Here is a 13,429-nt window from a genome sequence, read left to right on the forward strand (position 1 = left end):
GGATTTGCGAGAAGGAGCCTCTGGTACCCCCTAGTTCGTGCTCTACGGTTCCGGCCGTTTTGTGTGGATTAGTCCCGGTTTGTGGTTCTGCGATTGTTCGGACAACGGGTTGGGGTTCTTGTAGCTTCGGTCAGCCATCCCCAACGTACGGGTTGCATCCAACCTTGGCAGGTATAAAGCTAGTTATCTCGGCTACTTGCAGCTAGTTATCCCTCCCGATTCGATCCTACGACATGAAGATCGGGCCACCCTCGGGCGTGAACTCGTTCATCGGGTTACCACCTATCACCAGCACCCAAATCACATAAAGCAAAGCACTCATAATTTTTAATCTTGACTTTGCTGGTAGGTTCCCATTCATCATGTAATTTTCTAGGAACTAAAATCTCTAATTCCAACTTTTCTTCTAAAGCTTTCATCATGGCATCCACAATATGTTTAGTAAAAGCTTTATTTTGTTCATAGGCATGAGGTGAATTTATCATGGATTGCAACAAAGAAGTACAATCAATCAAAGAACAATTACCATAATTAAAGTCTTTGTAATCCAAAAGAGTGGGCACATCACTAGTTAAAGTTTTGACCTCTCCAAACCCACTTTTATCAATTTTTTCAACAAGATCTTCACCCTCCGAATTATCGGGACGCCTTCTAGCTAAAGTTGACTCTTCTTCAGTCCCTTTATCATCAACTTTAATTTTACTAAACAAGAAATCAATAGAAGAAACACCAATCATTTTAAGATCTTCATCATTTTTATGAAATCAATCACTAGAAAATGCTCTTTCTAAAAATTCTCTTTTAGCTCTAAGCATAGCGGTTCTTTTCTTACTTTCATCCATAGAAACATATAAAGCTTTAATTGATTCATCAACCCTGGGTACAAAAGTTTTTCAACTTGAGATTTTCTACATCGTGAGAAATTCTATCAATGCTCCTAGACATATCATCAATCTTATTCAACTTTTCTTCCATCGTAGTATTAAAAACCTTTTGAGCATTGATAAATTCTTTAATATTATTCTCAATATCAAAGGGGTTCCTATTATTATTGTAAGAAGAATTACCATAATTATTAGAGGAATTTCCAGGAAAAGGCCTAGGATTAAAATTACCTCTATAAGCATTGTTGTTAAAATTGTTTCATGAGACAAAATTCACATCTACGGGATCACTATTTAGCTCAATAAAAGTAGACAAAGGCACATCATTAAGATCAATAGGAGCACTTTTATTAACAACCAATTTCATAAGAGCATCAACTTTTTCACTCAAAGTACTAATTTCTTCAACCGAATTAACCTTTTTACTAGTAGGTGCTCTTTCGGTATGCCATTGTGAGTAATTTGCCATAATATTATCAAGCAATTTAGTGGCTTCACCCAAAGTAATCTCCATAAAAGTACCACCCGTGGTGGAATCTAAAAGATTTCTAGAAACAAAATTCAATCCCGCATAATTTGTATGATCATCCAAAGACTTAAACCATGAGTGGGACAATTTGTTAGCATCAATTTCATTCTTTCCCGAGATTGTGCAACATGTTCATGATGAAGTTGCTTAAAATTCATGGTTTGAGTCCTAAGGAAATAATTTTCGCAGGCAAAAAATACTTATTAATAAAAGCATCTTTACACTTATCCCAAGAATCGATACTATTGCGAGGCAAAGAAGAAAACCAAATTTTTGCACGATCTCGCAAAGAAAACGGAAATAATTTCAACTTCACAATATCATTGTCCACATCTTTTTTCTTTTGCATATCACACAATTCTACGAATGTGTTTAGATGGGACGCGACAACATCATTAGGAGTGCCGGAAAATTGCTCTTTCATAACAAGATTCAACAAAGCGACATTAATATTACAAGACTCCGCACTAGTGGCGGGAGGAGCAATCGGAGTGCTAATAAAATCATTATTATTGGTGTTGGAAAAATCACACAACTTGGTATTTTATTGAGACATCATAACTACGCAAACAAGATTGCAAACAAAAATAGATCTGACGAGAAAACGGCAAACGAAAAAGAGGGCGAATAAAACAGCAGATTCTTGTGAAGTGGGGGAGATGAAAATGAGAGGCAAATGGAAAATAATGTAAGTTGCAAGGATATGAGATTTGTGATTAGGAACCTGATAGACGTTGATGATGTCTCCCCGGCAACGGCGCCAGAAATTCCTTTTGATGTCGCTTGAAATTGCATGGTATTTCCCCAAAGAGGAAGGGATGATGTAGTACAGCTACGGTAGGTATTTTCCTTAGTTGTGAAACCAAGGTATCAATCAAGTAGGAGAACCAAGCAACACTATGTAAACGGTACCTGCACACAAATAACAAATACTTGCAACCCGACGCGTATGAGGGGTTGCCAATCCCTCTTTGGGTAACGGCGACAGAAATTGGCAAGCTGACAGGATAAAATTTATGGTAGATTGGATAAATAGATCTCGATAAAATGCGAAATAAAATAAGTAATAAAAAAGTGCAACAAGGTATTTTTGGGTTTTTGGAATAATAGATCTGAAAACAAAAGCAAATATGATAAAGAATAGACCCGGGGGCCGTAGATTTCACTAGTGTCTTCTCTCGAGAAATAGCACACGGTGGGTAAACAAATTACTGTTGGGCAATTGATAGAAGATCGAATAATTATGACGATATCCAAGGCAATGATCAATATATAGGCATCACGTCCAAGATCAGTAGACCGACTCCTGCCTGCATCTACTACTATTACTCCACACATCGCCCGCTATCCAGCATGCATCTAGTGTATTAAGTTCATGGAGAAACGGAGTAATGCAATAAGAACGATGACATGATGTAGACGAGATCTATTCATGTAGGAATATCCCCATCTTGTTATCCTTAATAGCAACGATACATGTGTGTCTTGCTGCCCCTTCTGTCACTGGAAAAGAACACCGCAAGATCGAACCCATCACAAAGCACCTCTTCCCATGGCAAGAAAAATTGATCTAGTTGGCCTAACTAAACCAAAGATTCAAAGAAGAAATACGAGGCTACAAATAATCATGCATATAAGAGATCAAAGAAGACTCAAATAATATTCATGGATATAGATCTGATCATAAACTCAAAGTTCATCGGATCCCAACAAACACACCGCAAAAAGAGTTACATCAAATAAATCTCCAAGAGACCATTGTATTGAGAATCAAAGAGAGAGAAGAAGCCATCTAGCTACTGCCTACGGACCCGTAGGTCTATGGTGAACTACTCACGCATCATTAGAGAGGCACCAATGAGGATGATGAACCCCTCCGTGATGGTGTCTAGATTGGATCTCGTGGTTCTGGAACTTGCGGCGGCTGGAATTGTGTTCCGTCGACTCTCCTAGGGTTTCTGGAATATTTAGCAATTTATAGAGCGAAGAGGCGGTGCGGGAGGTCACCGAGGGGTGCACAATGTCAATAGGTTAGTCCCAAAAAATGATATAAAGTTGCTATAAAATGATTGTAAAACATCCAAGAATGATAATATAAGAGCATGGAACAACCAAAAATTATAGATACGTTGGAGACGTATCAAGGAGGCCAGAGGAGACACAAGTGGGCCACAAGCTCACAGGGCGCGCCTAGGGCCCCCAGGCTTGTAGGCCCCTCGAGACTCCCCAACCCTAATTCCAGTAACTTTATATCATTTTTTGGGACTAACCTATTAACTTAGTGCCCAGTGTCAGTTGCTGTTTTTTGCTTATTTTTTACTTTATAGAATATCAGTACCAAACGAAGTCCAAATTCCACGAAACTTTTGGAGATTCTTTCTGGCAATAAGAGACCCAGAAAGCTTCGGGAGGGAACCAAAAGATGAAGGAGTGGCCCACTAAGCACCAGGGAGCGCCAGGGGCCTCTGACGCGCCCTAGTGGGGTTGTGGGGCCCATGAGCATTGTTTTGACCTACCTCTGCCTCTATAAATACTCTAGAATCCCAAAACCTACTAGGGAGTCCACGAAATACTTTTTCCGTCGCCGCAAGTTCTAGAACCGCGAGATCCAATCTAGAGGCTTTTTCTGGCACTCTGCTGGGGGAAACGATCACGGAGGGTTTCTTCATCATCCTTGCTGCCCCCCCCCCCGATGATGCGTGAGTAGTTTGTCATGGACCTATGGGTCCATAGTTAGTAGTTAGATGGCTTCTTCTCTCTTTTTGATCTTCAATACAATGTTCTCCTTGGTGTTCTTGGAGATCTATTTGATGTAATGACTTTTTGCGGTGTGTTTGTTGGGATCCGATGAATTGTGAGTTTATGATCAGATCTATCCATGAATATTATTTGAGTTTTCTCCGAACTCTTTTATGCATGATTATTATAGCCTCGTATTTCTTCTCGATTTATTGGTTTGGTTTGGCCAACTAGATTGATTTATCTTGCCATGGGAAGGGGTGCTTTGTGATGGGTTCGATCTCGCAGTGCTCAATCTCAGTGACAGAAAGAGACATGACACACACGTATCGTTGCTATTAAGGGCAACAAGATGGGATTTATTTCATACGTAAGTTTATCTGGTCTACATCATGTCATCTTGTTTAAGGCGTTACTCCGTTATTTCATGAACTTAATACACTAGATGCATGCTGGATAACGGTCGATGTGTGGAGTAATAGTAGTAGATGCAGAATCGTTTCGGTCTACTTGTCTTGGACGTGATGTCTATACACGTGATCATTGCCTTGGATATTGTCATAATTATTTGCTTTTCTGTCAATTGGCCAATAGTAAATTTTTCTACCCACCGTATGCTATTTTTATGAGAGAAGCCTCTAGTGAGAACGATGGCTCTCGGGTCTATTTTCTATCATATATTAAAACCAAAATACCTTGGTGCAATTTTCTTTTATTTTGTATTTTTGTCAGATCTATCTATCAAAAACTCTATCTTTTAATCTTGCTTGTAACCATTGAGGGGTTGATAACCCCTCTACGCGTTAGGTCGCAAGTATTTGTTGTTTGTGTGCAGGTGTTGTTTACATAGCATTGCTTGGTTCTCCTACTGGATTGATAAACTTGGTTTCATAACTCAGGGAAATACTTATCTCTACTGTACCGCATCATCCTCTTGGGGGAAATCCCAACGTAGCTCATAAGTAGCAATGGGCCAGGTGCACCAGCCCAGAGAGTCCATGTGGCTTGGGGGAGAGAGTCCCTGAAGGGGAAGGGAGGAATCCCCATCTATCGTACGGGGCGCACCCCTCCTTGGAGGAGGGGCTAGGGCTGTGCTCTTCACTACCCTTGCCCCTATATATAGTGGAGGGAGAGGAGGGGAGCCGCACCCTAAAACCTAGCGCGGCCTCTCCCCCTTCCTACCACCATATCTTCTCCCGGTACGGCTTGGCGAAGCCCTGCCGGAGCACCACCAGCACCATCTCCACCACGCCGTCGCACTAGTTGAGATCCCATCTACTTCTCCCCCTTCTCTTGCTGGATCAAGGAGGAGGAGACGTCACCGAGCGCACGTGTGCTAAACTCGGAGGTGCCGACCGTTCGGCACTAGATCGGTTTGGATCGTGAAGAGTACGACTACATCAACCGCGTTATATAAGCTTATGCTTTCGGTCTACAAGGGTATGTTGACACACTCCCCTCTCGTTGCTATGCATCTCCTAGATTGGATCTTGGGTGTTTCGTAGATTCTTTTTCATGCTTCGTTCCCCTTCACTGGCTCCTAGATGAAGGCAAGAGTCCCGTCTGATCGCGAGCGAAGCCCGAGGGAACTTATTCAGACGCAACGCCTCCATCCGGCGCACATATCCGAGGTTCCCCCTCCCTCCCGCCGTCGGTGCGGCCGACGGAGGGAGAGGGAACCAACAGCAACGCCAACGGCTCGCAAAGGGAACCGGCGGGCGCCTCCTTTCCGCCTCGCTACGATCCGGTCTTTCCAGAGGCAGTTACCTATATTGAAAGGGTATAAAACACTAAACTCTTTAATGCCTCGGACCGCCCAACATTCTCGAAAAACACGATCACTACCCTCCACCAAATGTTGGTTTCTATGCTGCATATGGTGCAGCGGATTTGCTCCCTCCCTTTGATCCATATTAATTATCGCTGATTTAGTAGTAAGGATCTTTTATGCATCTTAACATTGTGGCCTAATTGTGGAGGGAAAAAAAGAAGAGAAAAAAAAGATAACTCACAAAAGATCAGAGCATTAATTATACCGCACAGAAAAATAAGCTAAGAGTAGTAGCTAAGATACAACTCCACTCTCTCTTGTTTAATTTACAATGCCATATCAACAATTTGCCTATGATAGCGTGCTTAGAGCCAAGCAAGCCCTAAAGCCACATATTTTTTCTTCATCTATTGTGTTTGAAATACTATGTTTTTCTATATAAGGTTTGATACATTAGGAGAAAAGAAAAAGACCCCGATAAATCCCGAAAGTTCGGATTTTAAGCATGTCATCTCGAATGTTTTTTAATGGCAACTTCAGTTGAGGCGAGGTGGCAACTTTAGTTGTTAAAACATGCCAACTTTGTCTCAGTTTATTTTTTTGTCCGAAAATTGCCATGGTTGCCAACCCCGCGTGAACTAAAGTTGCCATGAATAACATTCGGATTGCCATGCTTAAATTCCAAACATTCGGGATTTATCATTTCGGAAAGAAAACGCTGAAACGATGCCACATACGTACGTAAGAGAAAAAACACAGTGGAGGGAATTCGGCCCAGATCTCAGATGTAAGAGAGATCCAACCGCGGTGGAGGTGGCCGATCCAGGTGCACGATTCGCTCGACCGACGCTTAACGTTGCGGCATCGGTGCAGATCCACGGAACGCCGAACGACCGACGCGACGGACCCGTGCCGCGGCAGATCGATCCAACCAACGCGCGCCGACCCGAGCGGAACCTCCCGCGCCCGGCGCGCGCGCACGGGCACGGCGCCCAAATTTCCGAACGCGAGCGCGCGCAACTCGGGACCGCCACCGCCAGGCGCCAGGCCTTCCCCCCGCTCACGCCGCCCCGCTCCGCCCCGCCCGCTCCAAGTTTTCCCCTCCAACCCTTTTCGCCTCCACCCCCACCCCCCACCGCCAGAGAGAGAGAGAGAGAGGGAGAGTCCCATCCCACCCCACCCCACCCCACTCTCCTCGCGCGCCCCCCGCTCCGGAGGGCGATCTCGGGAGGAACGGCTGGCGTTCCGCGGCGAGGTTTGCGCCCCCAAACCCTACCCCTCCTCCCCGTCTCGCCACCCGCATCTGTAGGTTTTGGCATGGTAGCTACTGCGCGGGAGGCTGGGGGGTGGGGCCACCGCCCCGCCATGTTTCCTATCAGATTCGGCTTCCCCCCTTCCCGTGTAGAGCTGGAATCCCCGTTGATTCGTTCATCCTGACGATAGACTCGCTGCTTCCAAGTTTTTGTAGCGACTCGACTTTGTACCTAGACGACGGAATGTAACCCTATTTCCCCGCTAAATCGTTGTCAACTCCGCGGAATTACGCCGCAACAACGCGCATCACGTCCTGTGTATTTGTTTGTGGGGCGAGAGCGGGAGGATTCCGTCTCAGAAACCCTCGATTTCATCCAATTTCATTTCGTAGATGCATCGATTTGCACTTAGTCAGCTTGATTTACCCGTAATATTCAGTTAGCTCCTAGCCTCCTAGCACATGGCATTGCTTTGCTTCCCGTAGTCTACCGGCAGAACATTATTGACGATCCGCAAACCTTGCCCCTTTGTTTTGGCTCTAAGCCATGATTATGTGCATTTACTCCCTTCTCAACACAGTATGAATACATCGCTCACATTGTATTTTGTTTCTGAATTGATCAATGCAGTTGTATTATACGGTTGCCCGCGACGCTTTTGCTGTTAGTTCTGGCAAGTTGGTGAGTATCTGGAAGCTGCGATGTCTGAAAACACCCAGGGCAGTGTCCGGCGGGCCTTTGGAGACCTGACAAATGTCCTTGGCAAGCGGCCAGCCTCATGCGATCTGGAAAAGAATGCAGGTGGAGTCAAGATGAGTCGGGTTGAAAAGGTCGTTGACCCTAGGAAAGAGTCTGATGAAAAGGCAAAGGCCAATGCTGGGGCATCAGGAAACCTTGTTGAAGTTTTGGTCGATGGTATTGGCAAAGAGGACTTCGCAAGGACTTCAATTTTCCGTGGAGCCAAGGTTCAGCACATGGCTGCTCAGGCAGCTGGGCTACGATCCAAGGATGATGATGATGTGAGGAATCGTTGTGTATCATTGGATTCTTCTGGCATCAACGACAAGGCAGAGTCTTCCTTGGAATCAGAGGGTGGCTGTGAAGCGGAAGATGATGAAGACACTGATAGTGAGTTGCTGCCATATGCTAGTGAGGCTAGTAAGATTGTAATTAATGATAAGACTAATGAGGGTGAATGTCTGACTCAAGAGGAGATGGTTGTATCACCAGGAAATCAGAATCCACAGTCTTCGTTTGACGCTACAGCTCGTGATGACATGACATGTACAAATGTCCAGCATCCTCCAATGGGTGTTGGTGGCTTTGAAAAATCATGTGCTACAAAGTCTTGCACTTGCACTTTCTGTCTTAAGGGTATGTTTACATGAATTTCTTGCTTCCGCATGTATTGTACGTGTCATTATGATGCCATGTGAACATACACCTTATCTCTTCATTCCTGTCCGAACAGCTGCTTTTATGTGGACTGATCTCCATTATCAGGATGCAAGAAGCCGGCTTGGTGGTAATTCTCGGCATATTCATCTCTCTCTCTCTCTCTCAAGTAGTACGTGTAGTGTGGTTTCTTTCTTTGTTCACGATTGATCATTTTACTAATATTGATTCCATCTCTGTCTAACCTTTCTTTAGCATTGAAGAAGAGCATAAAGTTTGCTAGATCGCTAGAGGCAAAGAGGCAAGGAAATGAATTCAATGCAGACAGATACTCGAAAAGAGCTGCAGAGATGGGATTCGAACTATCTCAACAGCAGAGATCACTCTTTCTTCATACTGAAAATGCCCTTGTTCGTGAATCTGCCCAGCTCGTAAGTTGTTTTACACCTGCAATATTCCACCTTAGTCAAAATTATGTCGATGGTGTCACATTTTACTCTCTGTAAATGTCTGTTTGCTTGCACTGGTAAATTTTGAGGGATCATTGATTTGTTAGTTTGCGGAGGTTCAGTTATGAATTTAGCCCTGCTGTGGTACTCAGTAGTTTGACTTTCAATTTATCATTACATTTTTTGGGCCAACACAAAAGGCAAATACTTCTGTCTTCACAAAATATTTGATGACCAGCTAAAAACCATAGGTATTTTAAAGATACTCTTGTAATTGATATTTTTTAGTGCCTATCTAGCATGTTAAGTAGGCAGGTGGTGTCATTTATTTGCCACATATTGGACGGTGTATGTTACCACCTATCTTTTCATCTGTATTTGCTAAAACATAGGGAAACGCTCGGCTTCAGCCGGCGGATCGCACACGGGCGTCCGCCGCCTGCTCCGTGTGACGCGTGTCCTGTGGGGCTCACCTAGCATTATCTTTTACGTTTTTGCAACTGAGCTCTTGTTGCATTCTTCTCACCGCAACAGCTCGAATGTTGCGGGATCTAATCCGGATCCCTTGAGCGCAGTTGCCTCCCGTGCACCTCCCAAACTCCCGTTCTTTCTTTAATTTGTGCAACATCATTTATGTTGCAAAAGTCCTTCCGCAACATCATATATGTTGCAAAAAAGTGAACACGAAAAAAAAATTGTAACACTTAATGTTTCTGCAACATGAGCTCTGTTGCAAAGAGGGTTCTGCAACACTAACTTTGTTGCAATAATGTGGACGGGGCTAAACCGTTAGTTGGACCAGATCTAACAGTTGCTGATGGGGTGGATCTTTTCAGATCATCCGCCGGCAGACGCGTAGCACTGCCCTAAAACATAATTGCTAGGATTCTTCCAAGTTGATAACCTGCTGTGGCATACTAGTTGTAGAAACAACAGAGAAGTACATGGTGCCTCACACAATGTAGTCGCAACAATGGTGTGTACGATGGTCTTAGAGCGAAGATTGTCGTACAGCGACAAAATTGGCATTTCGGCGTTTTTTGAATAGGTTCTGTCGCCTTGTCAGATTGTGACCTAGCTCTATGTCATAAAAGGCGTTCAGGGGGGCTTGAGCGTCGAGTTAGTCCTCGCACCATTGGTCTCAGGGCGCCCTTGAGTTTATTCAACTCAGAATGAAACGGAGTACATGAGGAGGGGGGGGGGGTGCGCTTATATATGTTAGGGGTCCTTGGCAAATGACCAAGCTATCCATGGAGGTACTAGGTGGGAAGGATAGATAATCTTTGGTCCACTATTTCATGAAGGTGGAGGGCCTGTAGTCCATGGCGAGCCATCCTTCTCATCCCCTCCACCATGATGGGCTTTGCCTATTTGGGCCAATTATTGACTTGGTTTCTCGTTTTCCCTTTCCCTTTATCTTTCTACTTGCTATTCTTTGACTCATTGACCATGATCATTTTGCCAGGTGGGACCCCTGGGTAGAATTAGCTATTCCTACTACACTACTTTGTGCTTCTTATCATGGCTTTTCTTAACTATCTTGACCCATAATCTTAGGAGTCAAAGCACCTGGTGATCACATCTTTCATATGTTGTTTACTTGACATCTGTTCTGAGCTGTATGTGAAAAATCATTGAATCTTTTGAATAAGTAGTTTTTAGAAATCAAATTGTACAAGCAAACAGCCATTTGCACAAATTGTGTTCTCAGACATGGTGTTTGAATTTTCGCTTGCTCTAGTACTGGATTCTTTTTTTAGGGGCTCCACTAGGAGCTCTGCTAGTACATTAAGTGAAAAGGCTGTCTCTTTTTTTAAGGGCAACACTAGGAGCTCTGCTAGGAGCAAATTGTTACAAGCTTAGATTACAGTGAAAAGGCAAACTGATAAAAAACAAGAAAGGAAAATCCAATGCTGAAGCAAGGGCTGTACATAAATAAACTAAGGATCAAATCTCTTGTGCCTCCTTTAGGGGGCTTAAATTCTCTAATCATCGTTGCCATCCCTGCTGCATCAGAGCTTTTGTGCTAAAAAGTTCTTCTGCGTCCCTCTTTCCATGTGTGCCAGACAACATATCCGTCAATCACAGTGTCTTCTGCTCCCTATTCACCTGTCCTTGAGTTATTTTGTTCCACTAGCCCTATTGATATTGCTTGCATTGCACAATGTCATCTGAGGCCTTTCTGAAGCAATGTGCTGCCACACCTCCTTAGAGAAGGGGCATTGCAGTGCAAGATGAGCAGGATATTGCAGGACTTGATCATATAAGCAAACAACATGGGCCAATGCTGCCAAGATCGTGTGTGAAGTTTGTTCACTGTTCAATTCCTGTTCAGGAGCAGCAGCTATAGAATTTTTTTGACCTTGTTTTCCGCCTTGATCTTCCAAATCTTTGTCGAGATCTCATCTTTGTCATGTGCTTCTGAGTAAGAGGAATAGAGCCCGAGCACTGCGCTGTGTGCAGATTTGGCACAAGAGAACATATTTGGCTTGCATATCACTTCCAATGAACTGAGTCCCTAGAGGAATTCAGTCCCCTGTAGCTTGGTCCAAAGGTTGCAGAGCTTGTCGAGCTGAGCTTCAGAGGAGATCCTGTTCAAACCTATCATCATCTATTGTTTCAAAGTACTAGATTCTGAGTAGACATTTCTGTTAGACTTCTAGTTGTGGCCGCGCTAGGTCTGTTTACCTCATTAAATTATGTAGCATAGCTTGATAATGTGAGTTAGCGCCCCTTGTGCCTTGCTAATATGTAGAAAAGGCCTTCAAAGTTAGTTGAATGTATTCGGATTCAACTATTGTCAGGCTGCGATGATCATTGTTCCTTTTGTCATTGAAAATCTCATGGGCCATTTGGTCTAGCTTTAGGGTTAGCATACAAGCATACGAGATAAAATATGCCGTTGCAAGCCCTGCTGAACTTTTTCCAGCCTATTTCATGGAAATTCAGTTTTAATTCTTTTGGTAGATTATGTAACATTCACTACCTTGCCTGAAAGATGCTTGAAAGAATTTTTCTTCCCTGCTGAGAATTTGATAATCCTAGTCTTGAATCTTGATTGTGTGGTGACTTGTTATGCCATGACAGTGTACTTCTGTGATCAACTTCGTTCTTTTTGTTTGAAGACCAGTTCACTACTATTTCAACTATATATCTGCATATTCCCTTAGTTTGCATTGGAGTATTTCATTGCTTGATTGCATTGTCAGTATATGATCATGTGCTAATATTCTCAAAATCCATTTCTGTGCAGCATTCAGCCGTCGTTAAGTTAAAGGACTTGAGAGACAACTGCAAGAAAGATCTGAAGATCTGATCATCAATTCTTCGCCGGGAAGACGAGTCCTGCATGCACGGTTGTGCTCTGGTAAACTTGTTGCCCTGGGATGTAGTAGGATAAGCTGGATCTTTTTGAATCAAGATGTGTATGGTGTTTGGTTGTCAACTAGCAAGTTAGGGGGTTATCAAGTAGGAAATTCAGCCGTAGTGATTACTCCTAACTTAAAGCATAGGCCAGCATCTTAGCCTCTGAAGATCAGCAGAGGAAATGCTTTTGTAAAAATCTTAGTGGGCAGCCGTGAACTGTAGGTTTGTGACAGGAGTCCTTTCAGTCGCTCAGTTGCACGTGGATGTGAGATAGCACCATTTTGTTTCCTGTTCTCCAAAGAGTCAAACGGGAAGTGCAAATAATGTCATTTGAGTCGTTTTTCCATGGTTGCTGCTGATGTTTCCACCGTTTCGTGCTGCATCCCGTCAGAACTGCATATGTTTTTGGCTGCTGCTGTCGATGAATTGATTGCCCGATGTTTGTCCGCCCACATAATTTGTTAATTTTGCTATTCCTGTGATGTATTGGTCGAAGTATTAAGATATGTGCAATCCTTCATTAGTGGCTTTGAGCCTGCAAGTGCCTGTTGCTGCCATCCTGTTTCTGACGTGGGATTTATTTAGGACCCTGATAAGTGTTACACGCGTGGCACAAACACATGGCAACTCTGAATGTTTTTATGGCAAGTTTAATGATGTGAAGATGACAACTTTAGTTGCAAGCATGTCAACTTTCTTTTTGGATGGCAAGTTTTAGTTTTTCTTTATATGGCAATTTTAATTGTAAAAAACGTCAAGGCCAGAGTGCTTCATGCCACACGGGTGTCACTTATCATTTGGCTTTATTTATATTGTTCCTATCGGCCGTTCTCAAGGAGAAATTAAGCAGGAGCAAAATCATGAAGGGTTATGCCAAAATCACGAAAAGCCCACAATCTAGCTCCCTTTCTGATGTAGGGTGGAACCCTAGATGGCCGATCTTTCACGAAAGGAGCGGATCCCTACGAAGAACGTGATGAACACGAGGGGAAACACGAGGGAAAACACGAGGGGAACACGAGAGAAATCACTCAACCAACAAG

General features: G+C 43.6%; 1 protein-coding gene across 2 annotated transcripts; it reads left to right on the forward strand.

The window, feature by feature from the left end:
* The first annotated feature begins 6,834 nt into the window (after positions 1-6,834).
* On the forward strand, positions 6,835-12,732 carry LOC109741224 (uncharacterized). 2 transcript variants are annotated; one of them, XM_020300296.4, is made up of 6 exons: positions 7,049-7,178; positions 7,807-8,304; positions 8,407-8,550; positions 8,648-8,701; positions 8,827-9,002; positions 12,274-12,732. In XM_020300296.4, exons 2-6 carry the CDS (start codon positions 7,878-7,880, stop codon positions 12,334-12,336), a joined length of 864 nt encoding a protein of 287 aa, XP_020155885.1. In that variant the 5' UTR covers positions 7,049-7,178; positions 7,807-7,877; the 3' UTR covers positions 12,337-12,732. The 2 variants fall into 2 exon arrangements, with proteins under 2 accessions (XP_020155884.1, XP_020155885.1); XM_020300295.4 differs by having other exon boundaries at positions 6,835-7,178; positions 7,807-8,550.
* Positions 12,733-13,429: the final 697 nt, after the last annotated feature.

This window comes from Aegilops tauschii, chromosome 6 (genome assembly GCF_002575655.3).
Source record: "Aegilops tauschii subsp. strangulata cultivar AL8/78 chromosome 6, Aet v6.0, whole genome shotgun sequence".
Lineage (NCBI taxonomy): Eukaryota > Viridiplantae > Streptophyta > Magnoliopsida > Poales > Poaceae > Aegilops > Aegilops tauschii.

Excerpts from the sequence above, each read along its gene's own strand:
- LOC109741224 (XM_020300295.4), top strand. The coding sequence starts at position 7,878 with ATGTCTGAAAACACCCAGGGCAGTGTCCGGCGGGCCTTTGGAGACCTG. Across the intron at positions 8,702-8,826 it reads TGCAAGAAGCCGGCTTGGTG|CATTGAAGAAGAGCATAAAG; the intron begins GTAATTCTCGGC and ends ACCTTTCTTTAG. Across the intron at positions 9,003-12,273 it reads TTCGTGAATCTGCCCAGCTC|CATTCAGCCGTCGTTAAGTT; the intron begins GTAAGTTGTTTT and ends ATTTCTGTGCAG.